Source organism: Sturnus vulgaris, chromosome 5, assembly GCF_052056855.1.
Source record: "Sturnus vulgaris isolate bStuVul1 chromosome 5, bStuVul1.hap1, whole genome shotgun sequence".
In the NCBI taxonomy this organism is placed as follows: domain Eukaryota; kingdom Metazoa; phylum Chordata; class Aves; order Passeriformes; family Sturnidae; genus Sturnus; species Sturnus vulgaris.
Window position 1 is genome coordinate 7,890,759 of NC_142247.1, and position 23,244 is coordinate 7,914,002.

Consider the following 23,244-nt stretch of genomic DNA (forward strand, 5'->3'; position numbering starts at 1 on the left):
TTACATTATTTTCTTTAAAAATCCAGTGGCTTTACTATTCTTATCGAAAGACTCTTCCAACATATCAGAAGTCCTTCAATATCTTCAACTCAAAAACCTCCTTGGAAATCTTGGTTTAAAATGAAGCAATGCTTCAGGAATTTTCCAGCTTTACCAATGTTCTTTTTTTATCATAAATAACAACTTGGGTTTGGTCAGAGGAGCTGATTCCCAGATGTACTCCCACGAGGCCTGGTGAGAAGTTAATAAATAGACATATCCTTCCAATAAACACACCTGAGCAGCCAGGATTGCTCACAAGGGGTAAGGACACTTACCGACTTCTGTGCTTGCTTATTTCTAATCCAATCTCCAGAAAAGCCAGCAATGTAAAATAGACATCCCCCTCTTTCCTTTCTCAGCGTCAAAGAGAAGTGATCTCACCTGTAAAGTTGTCCTTTTAAGCAGTTATCACCTGCAAAACATGGCCTGTGCCGTTAGTGAACTCTGAATTCCACTCATGCAGGGCCAGGTGGAGTTGAAAATCATGGAAAATACACTCTGGAAAGATGTTCCCTATCACTAAGGATGAGAGGTGATGGGGAATCTTCCCAGGGAGTCAGTGGGGGTAGAAAAAACACTTGGATACTGGTGCTCAGGTAGGAATTAGGGAGTCTCTCAGAGGAGCTCAACATTTTCCTCCTGCCCCCAGGCTGACCACCTAAGCCACTGCTTCATACCTTAAGATGTGAATACTCACAAAATCTATCTCTGTCAGCAGATTTCACTTTGGTTAATTCAGACATACAAACTATGTCCAAAGACATAAAAAATCCTGTTCCTGTGTTATTCTGAATGTGCATATTAATGTGAATACAGAGATTTCCAAGACTGATTTTGTGAGTCATCGTTCCAGTTACAGGTACGTAGCACAAGCCAGTAAAACTTTACTGCTTTGACCAGGCAGAAGTAATCTCATTGTAAAATGTTTTACTTATTTACCATTCTTATTCTCTTTCATTTCCTCCTGCACTCCTGCTATGTTTTGAATCAGTGCATTAGCCTCATCTAAGGACTTGGACCTGAATTAATCATTCACAGCAGAAATTGCTAAGGTGTAGAACAGAAGCAATACAGTAGCCAGAAAAATCCCATTCTTTTAGCTCATTTCAGTTGCTTTTTGTAGTAGCTTATCTTTTAAGTATGTGTAATAGCAATCCAGGAGAAATGATACTGAAATTTTTCCTCCTCAAATGCTGCCTATACTTGGAAAATAAGGCCTATCCCTGCAAGGGACCAGTACCTTGAATTGCAACCTAAGCTTAAGGAACAAGAGAATATTTGGCACGTTGCAGTAAAAAGTTATTAAAATTATGCTAACTACATTGCCATAAAATACATTATTATACCATGCTAACTACATTGCTATAAAATACGTTATTATAGCTACATTATACAAAGAGAGCACAGGTTTAAAGAAGACTGTGCCAAACCCTCCATCCAAGTCTGATTTTCTTCTTTATCAATGTATAGGTAGATAAATAGATAGATATATATATGTATGAACAAAAATGTATATATAGACTGGGATTGCAGTACCTATTGCCTGATCTCTCACCAGGCTCTGAGGAGCTTTTCCCAGAGCTGAGTTCTCCTTGTCCTGATCTCTGCTAACCATACTGATGGAGTGCACAAGTTACCAGCAGGTTTCACAGGTATTTTCTTGCCAGGGAGCAGTGTCAAACTTGTATTTTGGGGATTCTTTGTGATTTGAGCCAAATGTAGCTGGGCAGCAGGACACTGCTTCAGTCCAGCTCCTCCTGTCTCCATATGTGACTTACATTCTCCCATCTATATTCTTGTCAGGTGAGAAATTTCTTTTTTAATGACTTTAAAATTTCAACTGTTCTGTTCCTGCCTCTGCCCTGCAAGCTCCAATTGAGACTCACCATCCTCTTCTCTGCCTGATAAAGGGCAGTGAGTACCATGTCCATCTCCTTCAGCTGAAGATTTCTCAGCTGAGGCCAGTCTGTTCCCCTCCAAACCCCTCTCAGGCAGCACGTACTAAAATGATATTGTGGGAATATGCAGGCAAAGCCACGTGTTTTTTGCACAGGTGAAAATTTGGGTATACATCCACAGGGTTCTGAGTGGTTTTTAGCACTCTCAAGCATCAGGTTCCTCCTTTCTCTTTTTTTTTTTTTTTTTTTTTTTTTTGAATGTCCTAGAGCTGTGAGGTATTTCAGTGTTGTGGTAATGGACTGGTAAAACTGATGTGGCCAAGAACTGAAATGCCTCCAGTTCATCATTGTTCCAGGTCTGATGAACCCACGTGCCCCTAAATGACAAAGGATTTAACTTCACTTGATGCATCTGGGAATAGAATTTCCCTTGAAGGGTTTAAGTGAAATCCCTATTTATTTTAATGTTACAAATGAAGTGTCTTGTCTAAGTTTATGGCCAATGGCTATTTAATCGAGACAGCCTGCAGAATGTTGGATGCAGCACAAGTGCTCAGACTGTTTGGGAAGTTAGGGCACCTCAGTGTCTGAGAATTTAGGAACCTCACCCTGGGCTTCTGTGTAGTTCTAAAGGAACTCAGTTGCAGGATGGGTGTAGGGCTGCCCACAACACATCAAGACTCCTGTGACTCTTCCTTAGAGTACTCTGAGTTGGTCCCAGCTATCAGGGAGTGTGACTTAGCCAGGGCTGCTTTACTGGAATGAGCAGTTCTCTTCCTGGGAGGGCTTCCCTGCAGCCTCTGAGTGCTCTCAGAAAAGCCTCCCCTCATTAACCTATAGCTCTAATCAAGAGCTGTGAGTTGACAACTGTGATTCCAGAAGTCTCTGACTTCAGCCGTGCATGTGCTTAGCTAATGCTCTGGAGGAATTCAGCCCTGTGTGCTGAGTCATGTTGAGTTTATGGCATGGCAGATAATAAAGTTCCCTGACCTCCCTCCATCCCTTAGCACAGGTCATCGCCTGAGGTTGTTTCATGCCACATCCCCAGCTGATAGAGCTGATCAGAGCTAATCACGGCAGTGCCACTGCCACCAGCACAGCGTTGTCCAGCAGAGGATGACAGCAAAGTGCCACCACTCAGGTCATTGCTATCTCTCCAGCTCTTGCCCTGCAGCTGCACATGACAACAACTCCTGGGTGTGAACACACACAGAATGAGGACAGGAAAGGGAGGCAGGGAGACAAGTGGGCAGAAAAGAAAAGCAAACAAAGATTTTAGCCTTCGTTGGTCTAAAAATGTGATGCCGTGTGCATGCAGATGGGCTCAGCCAGGTAAGTCCCCTCCCTCATCTGTCAAGCTGCCTAGGGGCATCCCTGGGAATCCAGGGAGAGAGAACAGGCTATGGAGGCCTGATTTATTTTCTGTTTATCTTTAGTGGCTTATGGGCACAGGAATTAATTACAAAAACTGAGTCACTCTGTAATTGCTGGTGCTAGAAGCTTCATTGGTGGCTTGAAATGCCTTCAACTGTTTTTCAGCGTAACTGAACAAAAATATTTTGAAGCACATATGCAATATTAGGCTAAAGTATCCTATGGGGAACCAGAAAAATTACAGAAAGAAAAGCCTTTTGATGTGTGTTTTTCAGAGATCTACAACATGTTGAGCTGCACTGAACACAGAAAAAAAGTCTGATGGCAAATGCTATCCTCTTGGTCCACACACTGCCTTTAAATCCGGCATCCAGCTGGACACATCATAAGATTATCCCTGATTTCACAGTTCTTTAAGGTATCTCAGTCCCAAGGTATTAGATATGAGCTGTAAAATACTACAGGAAAATCAGTAGATGATTGAGAGGAGTTGGAAAGCACCAGGAAGAAAGCTGATTCCTTCCCAGCTAGGAACATTACAGCTCAATCTTGCCCAAAACAGTCACTCCTGGACAGATAAATTATATCCAGAGTCTAAAGGGAAGTTATTTGGCTGGTATTTATAACAGCTTTCTGTGATTTGTGATGGGAACAGCAAGCAAAACTCCAGCTAGGTCCAGACTGGATAAGTGAAACACAAGTTTCATGTCAATTCTCTGCCTTTGTGTCATTCAGTGGCTGGGTAATATTCTTCAAAGTTTATATTTCTTCTCTCTTTTTCTGAGTTGGGGTTTCTTTAATACATCCTTGTGTTACATTAACTCTTTAGGCATAGATATCTTATACAGGGAAGAGAATTCCTACTGCACACTTATCCTCTCTGGCAGAGTCACGATGTAGCTCAGAACAAGGCAAAAACAAATCAGGATTCTCTGCCACACAGTATTTTAGTCTTAATATTGGACAGAGTGAAAAAAACCAGTTTTTTGTGGTTTTAAAGGAAGCTTTCAAAACAAATATTGTACAGCAGTCCAGCTCTTTTCCTGGGATGGAGCACAGCTCATAACTCGTCCCATCATTGGAGATAGCATTTTGGTTTAGATTAAAAGGTACAAATGGCTCCATAGCCCCTGTAGTTGAACCACAAGTCTAACACACCATGTAATTTCATCCAGTTGCACCTGATCTGATATCAACAGCCTGTTGCACACAGCTGTATTTTCCATCTAGTCATGCTTGAAGTCTTCATTTGAAAGAACAGGGAAGTCACTTTGGCCATTCCTTTCCTGTTAGCTAATTATTGTCAGTTATGCTCATGTGTCTCATTGCTAATTTAGAAAAGAGATTTTTCCAAATGGGGACAGCCATGAGTCAATCTACCTTGTTTTTTCTATGCCTTTCTGGGAGGTGCTGAAATATAAACGGCTTAAAAAGCATCATTCATCTTACCTGGATTTTCCATGCACACGATTATCCTAAGAGGAAGTATTACAAGATTTACAACACACAGTGCAGAATACTCCATGGGTCTCAGTCTCTTTGGAATTTATTTCCACCATATTTCTTGCAACAAGCAGGGACAAAGGGGGAGGATGACTGTGGGTGTGGGCAGCAGAATGCCATGAGGAGTGGGCTGCTGGCTGTCCAGCTCCAGGGCTAAATACCTGCTGCTCTCACAGACCCCAGGTGTGATCAGGATCCTGTTGGGCTAACACAGCAGACAAACCAGGATTGACAAAGTCTGCCTGTGTCTGTGACAGAATTACCCTGGGAATTGCTGCCTGGAATCTGTCCAAAGAGGCTGGAACATGTCCAAAGAACAATGAAGCTGGTGAAGAGCACAAGTCCCATGAGAAGGAGGGAGTAGCCTTTTCTCTTTCAGTTTGGAGAAAAGGAAGCTCAGGGTGACCTTGGTGCTCTCTAAACATCTGTGAAAGAAGATTGTAGCCAGGTGGGGGTCAGTCTCTTCTCCCAGGTAAAAAGTGGCAGGATAAGAGGAAGTGGCCTCAAGTTGCAGCAGGGGTGATTTAAATTAGAGAATAGGAAATTTTTTGTCATGGAACAGCTTTCAAGTACTAGAACAGGAACAGGTCACCCAAGGAGGTGGTGGAATCAGCATGCCTGGAATGTTCAAAAAACACGTGGATGTGGCATTTGAGGACATGGTTTTCTGACAAACGTGGTGGTGGTACTGGTTGATGGTTGGACTTGATGATGCTAGAGGTTCTTTCCATGAATATGGAAACCAAGCTGATTTTAGGCCAGCTCAGCTCCTCTCTGAGTTGACATGCTCCTGGTTGCAATCTGCAGCTTTAACAGCCCTTTTTCTCTAAGAGGTGCCTGGAATTGGGAAGGAACATTAAATTAAATCAAACCAATTAACCTCTTCTCTCTGGTTATTAGATACTGCTTCCATTTATTGATCTATATTTATACAATATGTAAATTCATGTAAACACCAAGTCCAGTAGCTATTTCGTGCATTCAAGTTTTTCCCTCAAAAGAGACACCCCAACAATCCCACCCTGTGCATTTCCTGGAGCTCTGGCAGCCCTGGGGCTGTGACCCTTCCCTGGGGAGACTCTTCAGTGCCCAACACCCTCTAGGGTAAGAACCTTTCCCTGATATCCACCCTAACCCTCCCCTGACACAGCTCCAGCCATTCCCTCAGGTCCTGGCACTGGCCACCAGAGAGAAGAAATCAGTGCCAACTTCAGCAAAATAAATGGAGTTAAAATCTGGGTGGGGTAACTGCCACTGCAGTTCTGAGTGGGTGTTAAGTGCAAAATTTCCACCTAAATAAGCAATAAGAGAACACCCACCCCAAATCCAACCACTGCTCTACCTAGGTCAGTTTTTGTTTTCATTAGCAATTACTTGTTTTTCCTGCAGAGTATACAAGAAAATGCCAAAAGTTCACTGATGCAGAGTGGAGTGTCTTCCCTGTCACCACTAATGAATGATCATTTTCAGCCCTTAAAGTCTTGGGTAAAGCCTCCAATACCTTTGTAACTTTTAAAATATAATTAAGGAGTAATATCTTATATGCAACCACATCACAAAACCACGATGTAACTTAGCTGAAATAATGATCATTGTTTTACATTATTGAGAAATCAGAATCCAATCCAGATCAACAAGGCTAGAAACCTTTAAAGACTGCTGGGCCAACATCCCTATCAATCTTGAAAAGCATGGATCTATGTTAGGACCTTCTAGATGTCATCCAGGTCCCCAGGATTAATATTTCACATTGGCTGTCTCTCTTCTTCCAGAGTTATCTTGCTGTAATAAATTGTGTGATTAAGGCGTAATATGGGGTTATCTGTGATTTCTTTTTTTTATCATTCAATTTGTTGACTCACTGGCTTCCATGCAGCCAGCTCCAGAAACTTCCATTCACAACAGAAACACTTCATTTGCCTGCCTGAATGCATAATTTTTTCCAATGCACTTCAACCAGCAAACTTCTTCAAAATTCTCTCCTGCTGTCAGCTCAGTAACAACTTCTTGAGTTTGTTGGTTTGTCTTTTTTTTTTTTACTTCTGAAGAAATGAAAATGCTTCTGAAGACCAAGAGGTTAAATGCAAAATTCAGCTAATTAATGCCAGCATCACAAATCTGGACTTCTGTCTGCTTTTCACAAAATTGCCCTCAATTTTCTGCATTTTCAGATCCTTATTTCTTATACTTGCACCATTCTGTTATCACTGTTATATAAAGAGAAATAAAATAGAGCTGCCTGAGGGATAAAAAGGAAAGTTAATGGAAGAGAAAGAACATACAGTTCATTTCTGCATATTGGATTGAAGTAAAATTCCTAAAATTATCCTTACAATAAAATAAAATACATACAAATAAATAAATATATAAAATAAATAATGTAAAATAAAATAATAAAATAAAATAATAAAATAAAATAAAACTAATATAAATAAAATACAGATAAAATAAAATAAAATAAAATAAAATAAAATAAAATAAAATAAAATAAAATAAAATAAAATAAAGACAGCAAGTATAAATATCAAAATACAGCCTCGTATTTTCTCAGAGTTTCAACTGTATCCAGCATATTCCCTCAAATCCTTATACCTAATTAAAAAACATTTCTTCCTTTCTTGCATGAATGTAACTCTAGGCTCAGTCCTGTGTTTTGTCCTTAGAAAATTGGAAATAATACTGAATTTATTGGGAGCAGTGTGTTTATGTGTGGACAGCATGATCTGAATTTTTCATTACTATGTCTGAGTGATGGGAAAATAGGTGGGTTTTAGGATAGAAATAAAAATATTAAATGTTACCAGCTGCAGTAATGTCACTTTGCAACAATTGTTGATGGCTGAATATAAAATGAAGTAATTACGTGCAAGACTTCTTTAAATGTATGTGCAGAAGTCACACACATATATGAAAGACATAGAATGGGCAAATGAAAATATGAATATATGAAATGAATATACGTAAAGGTAATCTGGCTTTTCTTTTATTCCTAAAATCAGAGAGAAGGTCAAATAACTGTTTATGATTTGTGCAAACATCTTACAGAGTCAGTAGGTCTATTTCTTTTATTTAAGCTTGTAAAGTGATTTATCCTGATGACAGTGAAAGACTTGGCAGCACAGGCCTGCCCTCATCTGGCAGCACAACCAGCAGTGCCTACATCATTCTCATCTGATGAAGATGGATTCAAATCTCCAAGCTATTTTTCAATTCCTTTGCTTGCTTTTTTGCTGCAATGTGAAAGAGAAATGCAGCAGAAAAATGGTGCAGCCAGCCAGTATCATGCACCTTAATGCAAAATTAATTCTTATTAATTTTTGAGACCTAAATCTAGAGGTGTACCTTTCGTGCTGGGCATTTTGCCTCCATTTGGCATAAAGTGAGTAGATAACACTTTGAATTATTTTCATTAATTTCTAACCAACCCCTAAGTTATGTATTAAGTTTATGGTATTTATTTGCTTAGTGAACAGAGGCCATTTCTGTTATAAGGGCATATTTCTGCTGACCAGCAACAAATAGTATATAGCAAGCATTCCTTCTTTAATAAATGTATAAAATGAAGTGTGGAAAACATTAGGGTTGAATGCAGTTCCTAATCTCTTTTTTTCAAACTCTGGAACGTGATAATCCTGGTTTTAGATAACAATAGGAATACCTATAGTATATAGGAGTATATAGTATATAGGAATAACAATAGTAATATGAATAAGAAAGTAAATTTAAAATTCCTAAACGTGTTTGTCTTCTGAAGCTGAGGAAGTGAAATTTTCCTTCTGACTGACACTTCTTGCTGCTGAGGCAGATCACAGCCAGAGGGTTGTTAGAGGATGTAAAATCAGGCACTTTATAGTTGCTACATCTCTCCTCCTTCACGCAATACCTCTGAAAATTCTTGTGCTCTTTCTCATGTCAAGGAAGGAATGAGAGGTGCATCAGACTCAGCAATCCAGATTCCTTGTTCTGGAGGGTTGTTTTGCTATTAATTTCTGTTTGTTTATCTGTTTTCAGGGGGCTCCATTTGTTTTCTTGTATTCTCTGAAATGCTTTTTAATAAAAGCTTTTTGAAAAGCTGATTGGTGAACTGCACTAGGCAGATTTCCAAAGCAGAGGCACCTTCTAAACCCTACTGAAATTTTAGCATTTGATCCAATAGAAATATAGATCTGTTCCTTCTTTTTTGGAGACCATTCCCTATAATTCACTGACTCAGGCTGACCAGTCCTTTAAGTGCTCAGTCCAAATAACCTTAATTCTCTTCCCACATAATCTGAATAGTGGTCTCCCTTCATCCACCAGGGCAGGCCTATCTCTGCCTCCAGAAAGAGGATAAATCTCCTTTTCACTGACATCCATTCAAGCACCAAGAGGTGTCTAGCCAAGCCACCAGGGTAACTGTGACATGTGTTACAGATTATTGACATAACATATATTTTAGTCATCAATTATCTTGAATTATTTCTACCTGAACGTCTAATTTTGGCCCTGTCTTGTGCAAAGCTTCCTTCTGAACTAACTTGCATTGGGCTGATGGCATTGATGATGCCATTAGCAAATGAGTGCCAGGGCAGTTGAATTATTCAGCCTGGCATCCAAAGGCATAAACATGGATAAAGCAGGCTGCTGACTGGCCAAGCTCTGCGTGGCATCATTGTTTCCCAGGGTACCTGTCTCTGAGAAGTGCTTCTCAGAAAGCAGGAGCTCAGCTGAGAGGATTAGCTGTGAATGGCAATCAGTTTTCTCTCACTTGAGCCCATCAGGGGAAATCATGGAGGCTGGGCCTTTGCAAACACTTTGTTTGCCATGGCTGCTCCCTACACTAAAGCTTATAGATTTTCTGAGATATCTGCTTTACCCCTTCAAAATATTCCCTGGCTTCCCACACAGCAGACTGTGCTCTGAGGCATCCAGCAAGTGTCAGAGAAGCTGAGGAAATTTCTATTTCCCATTTATCCATCTCCTGCAGAAACAAAGGTTTTAGCAGGAAAACCACTCAGCATTTAGAGTATTAATTCAGATTCCCTCCTGTGTGAGCCTGAAGCATTTTGCAGGCTGTGGATTTTATACTGGACTCATGTTCAGGGCTCTCAGGTTCAGTCCTTGATTCAGCAGAAGTTGGATGCCTGTGGCCTTTCCCTGTTTGCACAGCAGGGGTAACTCAGGGATATCAGCACAGAGCTTCTCTGTCAAAAGAGCTCAAGTCAGAAGGAGCAGGTGTTATTCACTTCAAAGCAGTGGTTCATGGCACCTTGTTATGGCTTTTCAGAGACAAAGTTGAATTTGGGGAGTTAATCTGAGGTGGATGTTTATTTCCATAACACCAGTTGGAGAGTTTTGAAGTCCTAGCTCTCTTGCCCTTTCCCTACTCCTACATTTAGAAGACTGTGTGTATTTTAACTATATGTAGCATTGATCTGGTAAGACAGAATAAAACCCTAACAAAACAATCAAGTGGAGAGAAGAAAAAGGAAAAAAAATAAGTGGCCTGAAATTGCTTATAAGTGCTTGCCATATTTCTAATGCTTTACAGAGATCAGCCTTCAGTAACCCAAAGGACAATTTTGTCCTTTGTTCTCTTGCAATTTTTTTTCAATGTGCAGGAAAGGATGCATGTATTTGGCATAAATCAGTTACCTAAATATCATTTTTAGCTAAAGCCAGGCCAAGGAGAGAAGAAGCCAAAGCATTTCTGAAAAGCAAACAAAGCAGTTTGCGAACACTTCTCAAAACATAGGAACAAACAGCTAGACACAGTTGAGTTCATCTTGCCCAACTTTAGTGTCCACCAAGGGGACACTAAAGCTCCCTCTGTGATAACTGGGAACAGCCTGCAAGGTGTGCACAGAGGAGATCCAGCATGGTCACTCTCAGCTGACTTTGCCCAGGAATGACAAAAGCTTTAAGGATACAGCTCACTTAATTTAGAAATCGCCAACAGACTGAGATATATTATGCTCTAGAAATGCTAATTTCTCTTTGCTAACCAGAACTTGGGGAACAGTTTAGATAAGGACTAGGTTTAGATTAGATACTGGGAGGTAATTATTCAGTTTAAAGAGCGGTGAGGCCCTGGCACAGGTTGCCCAGAGAATCTGTGGCTGCCTCATCCCTGGAAGTGTGTTCAAGGCCAAGCTGGATGGGGCTCTGAGCATTCCCCACTCCGTCTGCTCCACATGGTTAGTAAAACAGGGCATATCTCTCATCCTAAAGACAGGTGAGTCCTGTACTCCATAGTCTCTGATTCCCCATCTGGCAACTTATTTGTATATACAGATTTCTGGGACATCAGACTTGTTGCACATCCTTGTTCCCAGAAGGGATGGGACTACTTGTGTAGTTGAGGACATAGTTTATTTTAATCTATAGGTGTAAATACAGAGGGGAAAGTCTGCACTTTGTGCTGTCCAAGAGTCCCAGCTATTATTTGCCCAAGAACTCCAAGCCCTCCCCCTGTGAGGTCACATAGGATGCCAGCTCTCTGCCTCCTGATCTTCCTCTGCAGAGGAGGGAGGGGTAAACCCAAATCTGCATCCATATGAAAGCATGGGAAACTCTGGAGTCTGGTTTGAGACGTTACAAAAGTTCCAGACAGGGTAGTCACCTCAGACTAGAAAGTTGCTGATTTTCCTATGTTTAGAAATCTCTGGGAGCAGTTTCCCTGAAAAAGCAAGGTCAGCTTCCTGCTATCAGCAGACGGGACCTTGACCACTCTGCATGAAACAACCACATCACAACCCAGATAGGCAAGATAGCGCTTCTTCAGTCAATTCCTTTCCTTCAGGAGGCTCTTTACTTTTTGTGTTGTACACCTTGTACAAACAGAATGAAGTAAAACCCTGTGTCCTCAATAGGGGTGGACTGCAGAGGCATCAAGTTTACTGAGAGACAGAACAAGGGATCACAAATCCAAGGGGGCTGTGCTGACCTGTGGGTGCTCTATAGTTATGAAAGCATTGTCCTTGCATCACCTGAGAAATAAACTGTGCTTTTACCTGTTGCCATCTGACACATATAGCTCAACCATAAATAAGTAGCTAATGCACTCATTGAACTGCTGTTTTCAGGTCGGAGTTTCTTTCTGTTCTCCCAAGAAAAGCAACATCAGCTTCATTTCCCAGACTCATGGAAAAAATTAATCAATAGTCTGCATCCCATAGTTGTTTGCCTGTATCTTTATTTCTTCATTTCACTAGGTGTATGGCCCTCCTTCAAGTGTAAGTCTGAATTGCAATAGAAAGCACAGGAGTGACACCACTGAAGCTATAACATGAGCCTGGATATGTATGGTATATTTTTGCCCTTGTGATGGCCTTCATGGATGAGCTAGTAGTGAATTTGTACAATCCTGCACTCTGACTTTTCAGGATTCATGGACACTGGCATATTCAGTTATTTCAAAGTGGGCATAAAGCTCAGTTCATTAGTCTCTAGCTATATAAAACTGCACTTTTTTTCTTTATTTTGCACTAGCTGCTGTCTTGATTTTTTTGGAACTATGCCAGGCAAACTCCAGTTCTTGCTTTCCTTTGTGTTATGTGGTTGAATCAAAGGAATAAGCACAACGTGTGGCACTGGTTCAGAATCAGTCACTGAAGGACAAAGCTTGGTTCTTCAACAGCCTCTGTTCTCTGCAGCTTTTAGAAGAAACATTTAAAAACAGTTTGCCAAAGCCTTTCTGGTCTCACTCCACAGGATAATTTTTCTTTGTCTGCAAGGTTGGCTGGGGGGCAGTGTTATTAAAAAGTTCAAGCTAAAGCAGTGGAGAAAGGGGAACAAGGCAGAAAGCAAGGGACTGCCCTTATCCTGACATGTGGAAAAAACTAAAAATAATTTGATGAGGTTGGAGTGGAAGGAACTGTCCTGGGAGGTGGTCGAGTCACTGTCTCAGGAGGTGTTTAAAGAAAGACTGGACATGGCACTTATTGCCATGGTCTGGTTGATAAGGTGGTGATCAGTCACAGGTCGGACTGAATGGTCTCAGAGGCCTTTTCCAACCCAAATGATCCTGTGATCCTCTGACTGCTAAACCAGGGCTGACCCAAACTGCTGGAATTACACCAGGAACTACAATTAGGACTCAAGAACCTGACTGAAATGATATACAAATTAACATCATTGGTTAGTACAGAAAAAATATATGGTATTGACCATGGGCAGAAAGCAGGTGGAGGGGGCACATTCTCATGGAGGCTTAGAAGCAACTACAGATCAAAAGTTTCCTTCAACAGACCCAAGGTGAGACCTTAATTTACCCGGGCTGGGGATGTTTTAACAAGGTACCAGAGATGGGCACTATTTGGTGTAAAGTATGCTAAATGAACTGGTCAAAACTGCACGAGGTAAAGCAGGACAGGACTGCGACTTTCATTGAATAATTGAAGGTGACTGTCACAAAATACTCTAATCTGGATCCTGAGAATCTAGAGGAGGCTGTACAGTTAGAAACTATCTTTATAGGGCAGTCGGCCCCAGATATTAGAAAAAATTCCAGAATATGGAAGGACTGGAGTCGTGTGACTCAGGTAAGTTGTTAGATGAAGCTTGGAAAGAGTATTACAACAGACATAGAGAAATGTGACAGGCTGGAAGGGAAAACACGAGCCAGGAGAACCTACTTGGAACTCTAGAGGGTGCTAAGAGACCGCCCAAGAGGGCAGGAGAAAAAAATGGAGAGGTGGAACAAGGAGAAGGGGAGGCAGGAGGCGCCCATCGTTTCCCCGACAACGATAAGAGGTAAAACCAGAGCGCACTTGGTAAGGAAAAGGGGTTGGAAATGGGAATGCCCCCAGGCTGGGAAGCTCGGCCCTGCCTTACAACCTTACACGAGAAGATGAAGGGAAAAGGGGGAACCTACCCCAGCTGAACCCCTGAGGCTGGGGAAAGAAGTGGTGGAATTTTTGCTAAGCACAGGGGCAACTTATTCTGTATTGAAAACATGTAAAGGAAAGCTTAGTACGGATGTGGCAAATGTAAATTGGTAAACTGTAAATTGCAAATTGCAAATTGTTAAATGTAAATTGGTACATGTGGTAAATGTACACAATGTGGTAAATATAGCTGGTGCTACAGGGAAAAGTGAAACTCGGTCAGCCCATGAAATTTAAATTAGGAAAGAACTGCACTACTCATCAGTTTCTATATATGCCTTAATGCCCAGTCCCCTTGTTGGGGAGAGATTTATGGGGAAAATTGGATGCTCAGATAACCTGAGGGGACCTGGGGGTCCTGATGCAGTAGTTGGGAACCTGGAGGAGACCTGTGAGCTGTTTCTCCAAACAGCTGGATGAAGTGAGTACAGGATGGCCAGGATGCTTGCAAGCAATTGCTGCAACTGTTCCACTGATCCAAGATGCCAGGAAGCTCAGGACTGGACAGCACATCTCTGCTTTTGTCCCTCACATGGTGACATCCATATTAGAGCAAAAGGAAGGGCATTGGCTGTCCCCCAGCAGGATGCTCAAATACCAAGTTGTGCTCTTGGAACAGGATGATGTGGAGTTAGAGACAACAGCAGCCATGAATCCAGCCATTTTCCTTGATCCAAAGGCAGTGAATGAGGGAGCCCTGGCACAGGATTGTCTCCAAACCATGGAACAGGTATATTCCAGCAGAACTGATTTGCAGGATGAATCAATAGAGAATTCTGATTTAGAATTATTTAGATGGCATTAGTTTCATGAAATATGGAAAATGGATGGCAAGATATGCAGTGGTGTCTGCCACTGAGGTATTAGAAGCTCAGTCTTTACCAATTAATACATGGGCCCAAAAAGCAGAGATAATAGCACTAAAACCAGCATTGTACTTGGCAGTGGGCAAAAGAGTGAATATTTGGACTGATCCTAGATATGTATTTGTTGTGATTCATGCCCGTGGAGCCATATGGAAGGAAAGAGGACTGCTATCAGCTCAAGGATCATCTATTCAAGACAGAGAAGAGAATTTACAATTTTTGAAGGAAGTTTAAAAAACCAAAGGAGGTGGCAGTGATGCATTGCAAACTGCATCAATCTGGACAAACTAATGTTAGAGTGGGAAACCGACTGGCAGACAAAGCAGCTCAAGGAGTAGGTGAAAAAGGCATCCCAGAGTCAGTGCCAAAATAAAAAAATTAAAAAAAAATAAATAAACCAAAAAAGACATACCTGAATTTAAGGCTAATTCTGACAACGAGGATCAATGTTTAGAAAATATATTAAAAGCCACTAAGAATCAAGAGAGATGGTGGGTAACAAACAACCAAGAGGTTATTGTTCCACTTCCTGTAGGGAGGAAAGCAATGGGGAAAGAACACAACGAATCCCTCAGGGGAATTGAGTCCATGACATCTAGTTTCAAAACTCTGTACTTAGTGTGGGAACGACTGAAATAGAAAAATCTGTAACAGTGCAATGTCCAATTTGTTGAAAAAAAACAATCCCATCAGCAGGAAAAGGCCACCTCCTGGAACAGTTAAAGACAAGCTTCACAAGCCTTAAAGGGGAGAATGTTGCCAGATGAAGAATTTTTTGCATCTGGTGGGTTAATACAATGATCATTCTTGAAAAACCACTGGCCTATGGAACTGCAGAATGCCCATTCTACAGAAAGAAGAACTGGAGAGCAACCAGCCCAGTTATGCCAAATTTTATCAGTTCACCAAGTTTGACTTTGGGGTCACCAGACACAGGGACCACCAAAGAGACCCCCAGGACGGAAAAACACATCTGCAGAGAGGAGAGAAAATATGTTAATGATTTTGGGAAAATGATTATCAAATGCATGTTTATTCCAGGAAAATCAATCAATATATGTGTAAAATAAAGCCTCTAAATAGGAGCTTTTCTGTACTCAGCATGCACAATATTACAGAGGATATCCCCTCATGCATCCAGCCAAACAAAGAATGCCTGCTTCTTAATGCTACGTTGGTGTTAAGGAGTTTGTATTTTTACCTATTTTTGGTAACACTGGAAACAGAGTGTTAAGAGCAATACCAGAGAAATTGAAGAAGAGTAATCAATAAGTTTCAGTAAGAATTTACTATGATATTCTTTCTGAGAGGTCACTGTTTCATGTCACGCTGCAGCTTTTTCTTTAGGGAATTTTTGGTCACTTTTTCTGATATTTCTGCATTTGGATCATCCCAGAATTTGAGATTATCATATGACTGAATTTCAGCTAAAATCAAGTGATAATCTATTAAATTATTACACTGATAATAAAAAGCCCTTAAAAGCATTAGTGATTTGTACTTCTTTTCCACATTAAATCCCACCAATTTCAAAAGCCATGCATGTAAGACAAGCTATTTTACAGTTCTGCTGGGTCTTTTCTTCTAAGACTTCTATAATACACCAAAGAACTTAGGAGAAGGAGACAAAAAGACTATTGGTCAATTCCTATGTAAATACAATGTCAGTAGGTCATGTTTCTTTCTTTCTTTCTTATTTGTCCATCAGGACTCAGAAACCTTCTTCCAGCAGACATGGATGGATGGATGGATGGATGGATGGATGGATGGATGGATGGATGGATGGATGGATGGATAAACTACTGCTAAGGCTTGTTTATACTGCACCACTGCTTTTATAACTAGAGAATGGCAAATGGGTTTTAGCCTGCCTTGGGAGAATACATTATTTCATGAATCCATTGGTTCTGCTCTGCAACTCTAAAATGCACCACCAGGGCTAATGATTCACCAGCTTAATGTGAGAGGGCTGTGATTGCAACAAGGAGTAACAAGTCTCACTAGCTGCTATCCTGCCTTTAACAAACATTTATGCACCAGTCCCAGGTGGTTCCCAAACACAAATAGTTACACATTACTGCAGAGCATTTTTTCCCGTCTCAGCTATTCAAAAGAGAAAGATTAGGAGAACCCAATTACATGACTGTAATAACACTCTAGATAGCCACGAGCACTAACAGAAATTTTAAGCAATTCTACAAGACAGAGAAAATTAATGGGTCGTTGAATGGAGCCTGTGAATATAACCAGCTGTAGGACTAATAATATCCAGGACAGGAGAATCAACATGTAATCCCTCTGCTGCAAGGGATTTAGGGGGGGACTTGACTGGCCATGCAGGAAGTTTGGGAGTGGGACCTGTCAGTGAACAGACTCTCAGCTGCAGGAGTGACATAGCAGGACATGACCAAGTAAGAGGGATGATGGCAGAGCCTTAAAATGGGAGGTACAAGAGTTGCTGCACATGAATATATATATATATATGCATAAATATATTCATATTCATATATGTCTACATACACACATGTGCATATAACTGCAGAAATATATATATAAAATGCTATATATATAATTATTATATTAGATATAATTATTATATGGCAAATTATTTTACTTCCAAGTCAGCAGATTGGATCATCAGAGGTAGGACAATGTGAGTGCAGGAGCAGAAAAGGTCCTGGAGGACGGAAAGAAATCTGAACTCCATTTAAACAGGTCAGTAACATGACCTTGAACCCACTCCCCTCAGGGTAGGGGCGGGGAGAGAAATAATTGGGAATGAACAAACTCAGAGACCCTTTCTGCTCATAGAAGGGAAGGGGCAGGCCTGCAGAGATCTCATGATGCCCTTCACTAAACTAGTTAAACATCTAAAGTAAGAACCTGTAGCCACTGCTCTTCTCCTGATCTGAGTGGAAGGTTTTAGAAAGCCTTTCAAAAGAGGAAGAGAACCAGGCCAATAGAATAACAAAAAGAGACAGACAGAAACAATCAGGAATTGCCAGTGACAAAAAGGAAAAGAGAGAAGGCAAAAACTGAAGGGCAGAAAGAGGAAGAGTAGGAGGAAGAGACTGGATTCAACACACAGCGTAGAAGCTGCTCCTTCTCCTGGCCACTGGACTGGTGAGGATGAACTGAAAGTAAAAAGGACAAGAAAACTCCGAGCAGCTTGAAACACCAAGAGGCCACAGAACCACTTTACAGGGATGCATAACTCAGACATGATCTGCTTTGTTGTAGGGAGCTTCTTATGGGTAAGTCATCTTTGACATTCCTCTTTATGGGGTCTCTGGTCAGATATGGAGTTACTTTGGAAAGATGGAGGGCCATTAGCAATAATAATTTCCCTGATATTAGAAAGAACTGGACATTTAAAAGGCACACACGGAGAAGATGATATTTGCTGCTATTCCAGGGGTGGTAACTCAGACAGACATCAGGATTCCCAAGGAAAATGAATGAGAAGTGTAGGAGTGCTGGAGGGACAGAGCAGTTTTCAAGCCAGGGTGAGTGTAAGAGGGTGTAATTTAAATACAGAGTATTTAAATGTTCTTAATAATGGACCATGGAAAAGGATCTACAGTTGGAAAGTGACATGGCTTGTAGTGGAGAAAGGGAAGGTTGTGGTGATGATGAAGTTAAGAACAGTACTAAAGAGGATTTTAAGGACTACAGGAAGTTAATATATGAAACTATGCTGCTGGTAAGAGTAATTTACAGCAGAATATATGATAGAAGCAATGGAAGATAGATAACAATACATCTTTATCATAGGAGACTCATAATATAAAAGATATACAAGATGCATTTGACAAAGATTTAATTCTGTCTATCTGTGTCTTTGCTGCTTTTCTCCTTCTAGTTCCCGCAAGTGAGAGGTGAGGAAGGCTGCCTCAACACTGAACTGTTAAGTATTTGTTAATTTTACTCTTCTTTTGAAAAAACAATGAACAACAAAGGCAATACTGGACATGGGCGTTATGACCTGATGGTTAACATTTTCCAGAAAGTAAAATCTTATTTAGTTGTTTTAAAAATTCATGTAAAATCACCATTACTTTGAATGTGAACTGTATCAATTACTATTTTTATTGATCAACATACTGATTGTGTGGTACTGCTCCTGCTGCCTATCTGCATTACTGCAATAGTTAAGAGCTTTCTGGTATAATTTCAGTTGACTGGGATTATGAATTTAGAATCGAACTTTCCTTGAAAAAAATGGTTTGAAATGCACTGCTTTGGTGAATATTACTATCAGTGATGTCATTTTTAAGAATAACCAAAATTATATAGTGACAAAAAAGAAAAAAAAATGAACATGAATGCAGATCTCTAAGGTTTGCAGAGGGAATTGGGCAAGGATAAATATCAGGAAAACAATCAAGATATAAAGCCAAGAGAAGGGAAATTCACCTAACAGAGATATTGATGAGGTTGGACAACTATGTCCTCCACAAAGCACAATGAGTTTCTCATCTTTGTGCCATCTGGAATCTGGACAGTAAGTGAGGAGTATGAGGGGGGATGGAGGAGGGTTCCATAGGGATTTTCACATTTATTTGGTGTTCTGTGAATAACTATTTCTTGTACCATCTTCTCTTTAGCTGTTCAGGTACAGAATGGGACCGTCTGTGGTATATCTGGTAAGATAACATGTTTACTCTAAATATATGCATCTTTAGACAATTCCAGTAGCAAGGGGTGGGATTTAATGTGACCTACTCAAGAGTGATGCCATCCCCTCCTTTTTCCTGGGATTCTCTAAAGCTCTACAAGAGCAAGGCAACCCCTCAGATATGTCACTGTCTCTTAGAAAAGTTGACCAACCAGCCTCCTTTTTATTCCACATATTTAGTCATATGATCACTATTAATAAAGTATCCATGGCACAATATGCCTTTTAAAAGACTGATTTTTAAAGTAAGTTCTGTCTGATTTCTTAGTCATTCCCACCAGGATGAGATTAAGAAGGATGGTAGTTGTTGAACATCTAGAAGGCTGTATTAATATGGGTCTGCCAGAAGATTGCAAGATCCAATTTTCCCTCTCTGCTTGTCACTCATGATGAGAAGTCTGGAATACCTGGTTTCAGTCCCCCAGTACAAAATAGATGTTGGCAAACTGAAGCCAATCCCCTGGAGAGCCAATAAAAAGAACCAGGTTTCTTCAGTCTGGAGGAAGCTAAGGGAACAAAGTGATTGCAGTTTTCCACTACCTAAGGGGGTTCTTGAGAGAAGATAGAGACAGAGACTTCTCAGAGGTGTTCAGTAGAAGCACGTAAAGTGGCTGACCAAGCCACAAACAGGAAAATTCTGATTAGACAGGAGAAAAAATGTTTCCCCTGAAGATGGTGCAGCACTTGAGCAGCTACATGGAGGGGATGATGTATCCCTGGATACTGTCCAAACTCCACTGGACAAAGCCTCAGGTGGCTTTGTTTAGCTTTGAGGTTAACCATGCTGTAAGCAATCAGAGACATTGAGAGATGTCCTGTAAACAAAATCTTTCTGTCCTAATTCTGTGTCCCCTGCCGTTGCAGGCTGGTGCTGGTGGCTGGGGGGCTCCTGCTGCTGTGTGGGCTGGTCTCTGTCTGTGTCAGGTGCTGCTTCCAGTGCCACCAGACCGGGGACGAGTCTGGGACCTCTCAGCCCTACGAGGTCACCGTCATCGCCTTTGACCACGACAGCACCCTCCAGAGCACCATCACTTGTGAGTTGGCCTTGCCAGATCCTTCAGGGCACTCCAACTCCCTGTGAAGTGCAAAGTGAGGGAGCTGCACTGTAAAGCCCAGCTGGTGGCACCCCAATGTCGCTGTAGGGGCAGGCGTGACACACAAATAGACACACTACATTTCAGAAGGCTGATATCCCGTTTATTACAACAGCTAGCTGTCTTTTATACCCTCTACAAAGTTTACACTTTGTTCATGGGTTACAATAGATCAACATAACGTTGATAGATGTAAAGCCATCTACGCCTTTGTTTTTCACAAAACTTTTCTAAAAATACTTTTCACAGCTGCAGGTTTCTTCTTGCTGATCTTCTTGGTCTCAAGGCTAACAGCCTTGGTCAGAGAATACTTCTCAAAACAAACCTCATTCATTAATCCTCCCAAGCCCACAGACCAGCTGTAGGTCCTATTATACCCCACGGCTGGCAGGGGGAAGTTCATGGCAGGAGGGAGAGAAAGCGACCTCTGTACAGGCTACAAGCTCAGGCACTCAGCTGTGAGACATGTTGGGGTGGGATAAGGGCAGCTACAGGTTTCAGTGGATTTCAGGAGAGAGGAATTGTGGGGTGCTGCTAGTGGGATTTCATACACACACTCCTTTTAGGGAAGACTGAAGGAGCAGGAACAGGAAAACATTCTGGCTGTGGGAAAAGCCTATGCCCTCCTCTAATCACACGATGCTTTCAGGATGAGGCAAACAGCTTTGTTCTCTTCTCTTCCAGCTCTCCACTCGGTGTTTGGGCCAGCTGCCAGGAGAATTTTAGCTGTGGCACACTCCCACAATTCTGCCCAGGGAACACCTCCCCTGTCAGCCTCAGACACCCCTCCAGTGTACGAAGAAGCTCTGCACATGAGCAGGTTCACGGTGGCCAAGGCAGGACAGAAGGTGCCAGACCTGGATCCGGTGCCAGAGGAAAAACCTGCCGAGAGCAAGGATGCCCAGCCAGCCCTCCCAGGACACTGATGTCTGGTTTTACTTGATAGCTAATAATACAGGATAGGTGCATGCAGAGACTAATTCAGGTGGGCAAGGTCTTATGAATTTCAGATTAACTTCCTTAGTCAATTGAGAAGGGGGAGGAAGCAACTAAAATTCTAAATATTTTCAGATCTAGCATAGTCTAATGGCTCTTTCTGACACCTCCTTCAGATAATTTGCATTCTCCAAGCCCATTCATTACAGGCACACAACACTAGAATCACACTTTGCACAAATAAGCAGGCAGCAGGATTAGGGTGCTGAGCCATTTTGTAGGCTAGTGATCTGCAGAGTGGCTGCAGATGCAGCCTCATTCCTCTTGCCTTTAGCCTAAGTTTCCTCAGGATGGCAGAGAGGTCTTCAAAACAGGAAAAAAAAAAGAAAGACATTTGCAAAGGTCTATTACAACCCAATATTAACACCAAACTTCTGGAAATTGCCAACCATTTATAGTAATTTTTAAAAAAAATGGAAACAATCTACATGTAAATTAAAGACAGCATACATACAGACTATATGTACACAGTGTGCCCTTAATGCCCTAGAATGGAATAATTAATTAATGCCTTAATGCAATAGAATGAACAGAGTCTGGTTCTGAATGGGATATATAGCAAATATGAAATGGTAGTCACAAGTTCTTACATTTAAATTAAAAAATATTATATATGTACCAACAGATCAAACAAGGGGAGGAGCAAGCATACTACCTCTGAAATAAAGCTCAATCATATTTTCAGTGCATTTATATAGTATCATTTATTAATTCCTAATGTTGCTGTAATGTTGCAATTGAAATAAGACCATTTAAAACATGCAAGCCATTTGTCAGAATAATTTGTGAGTCTCTCCTGGTCAATACAAATATGTTGAACCATTCAAAAATGAACATTAGGTATGGCTCATCTATAAAACCTTGGACTAGGCAGTCAGGAGAAGGTTGAAGGAGTGTTGAACTACAGTGCTGCCTCTACCCTGGATTCAGCACCTGAAGACATTAAAGCAGAACAACATTAAATATCACGTGATGATTCATTCAACCTTGAATAAATTGCATGTATACGTTCATGTTAATATGAAGGTACAGGTCACATCTTTTTGAAATGCCTGTAAGGCCCTTCCTGCTGAAGTACCCAAATTCCCACTTTAATTAATAGGCTGGTCTGCTTTCCTGTGAAATACAGAAAATACATTTATTTTGGGGCTAAGAAGAACAAGGACAATGTTGGACAAGGTCCAATATAGATTGGTTGGACTAGTTCCAAACATGTTTAGGAACCTAACTGCTGTTGAGATTACAACCATAGAAAATTTTAGAGAAAGTTGATAAAATAGCTTCAGGGATAGAATAAAGCTAAATTGAATAACCAAAAAATCTTTGATGATGCCCCAGAGCTTGACCAGTCACAGGAATTTTGTATCTAAAGGAATTTAATGAGGGTCTTTTTTATCAGCTGCTCTGTCAAGTGCTGTTCAGGCCTGGCTTCACCAAGCTGCAGAACATTTCCTGGAAGGCTCTTGTTTACTCCACAGTAAAAGCCTGAAAAGAGCAGAGACATTTGAGTCTGCTGAACATGTGTCAAGTGATGTCAAGCCCAGAAACTCCCTGGAAGTCTTCACGGTGCTTTCCAGGGGGAACATCCAGCTCATCCTGCCTGCAAACCCTGAGCTGTCCTGGCATTTAACGTGTGATGGTCACTCTGCTCCACAGGGCAGCAGTTCTGCCTAGCAAGCCCAGTAGTTCCAGTGCAGGAGCAGTCATTGCAGCATCCTTCAATTCCTGAAAGCCCTACCTGCAGTCAGGCTCAGCTCTTTCTTAGAAAGGAGCTGAGGACTGGACAGACAGCTTCTTTTCCTTCCTGGACCTTTTGAGTGGCTTCCCATCCCTTCTCTTCTAATGCTGTCACCATCGGATCTCTAGGCACACACATACATTCCTTCCACTAATCAGGATTATTCCCAGACCCCCAACCTTTTCCAG

The 23,244-nt window shown here is 41.3% G+C and overlaps 1 protein-coding gene across 1 annotated transcript; it reads left to right on the plus strand.

The window, feature by feature from the left end:
• The first annotated feature begins 18,115 nt into the window (after nt 1-18,115).
• Nucleotides 18,116-21,997, plus strand: TMEM52B (transmembrane protein 52B). The gene is made up of 5 exons (XM_088166050.1): nt 18,116-18,253; nt 18,413-18,456; nt 19,158-19,196; nt 20,093-20,262; nt 21,007-21,997. Exons 1-5 carry the CDS (start codon nt 18,116-18,118, stop codon nt 21,246-21,248), a joined length of 633 nt encoding a protein of 210 aa, XP_088022176.1. The 3' UTR covers nt 21,249-21,997.
• The last annotated feature ends 1,247 nt before the right edge of the window (nt 21,998-23,244 follow it).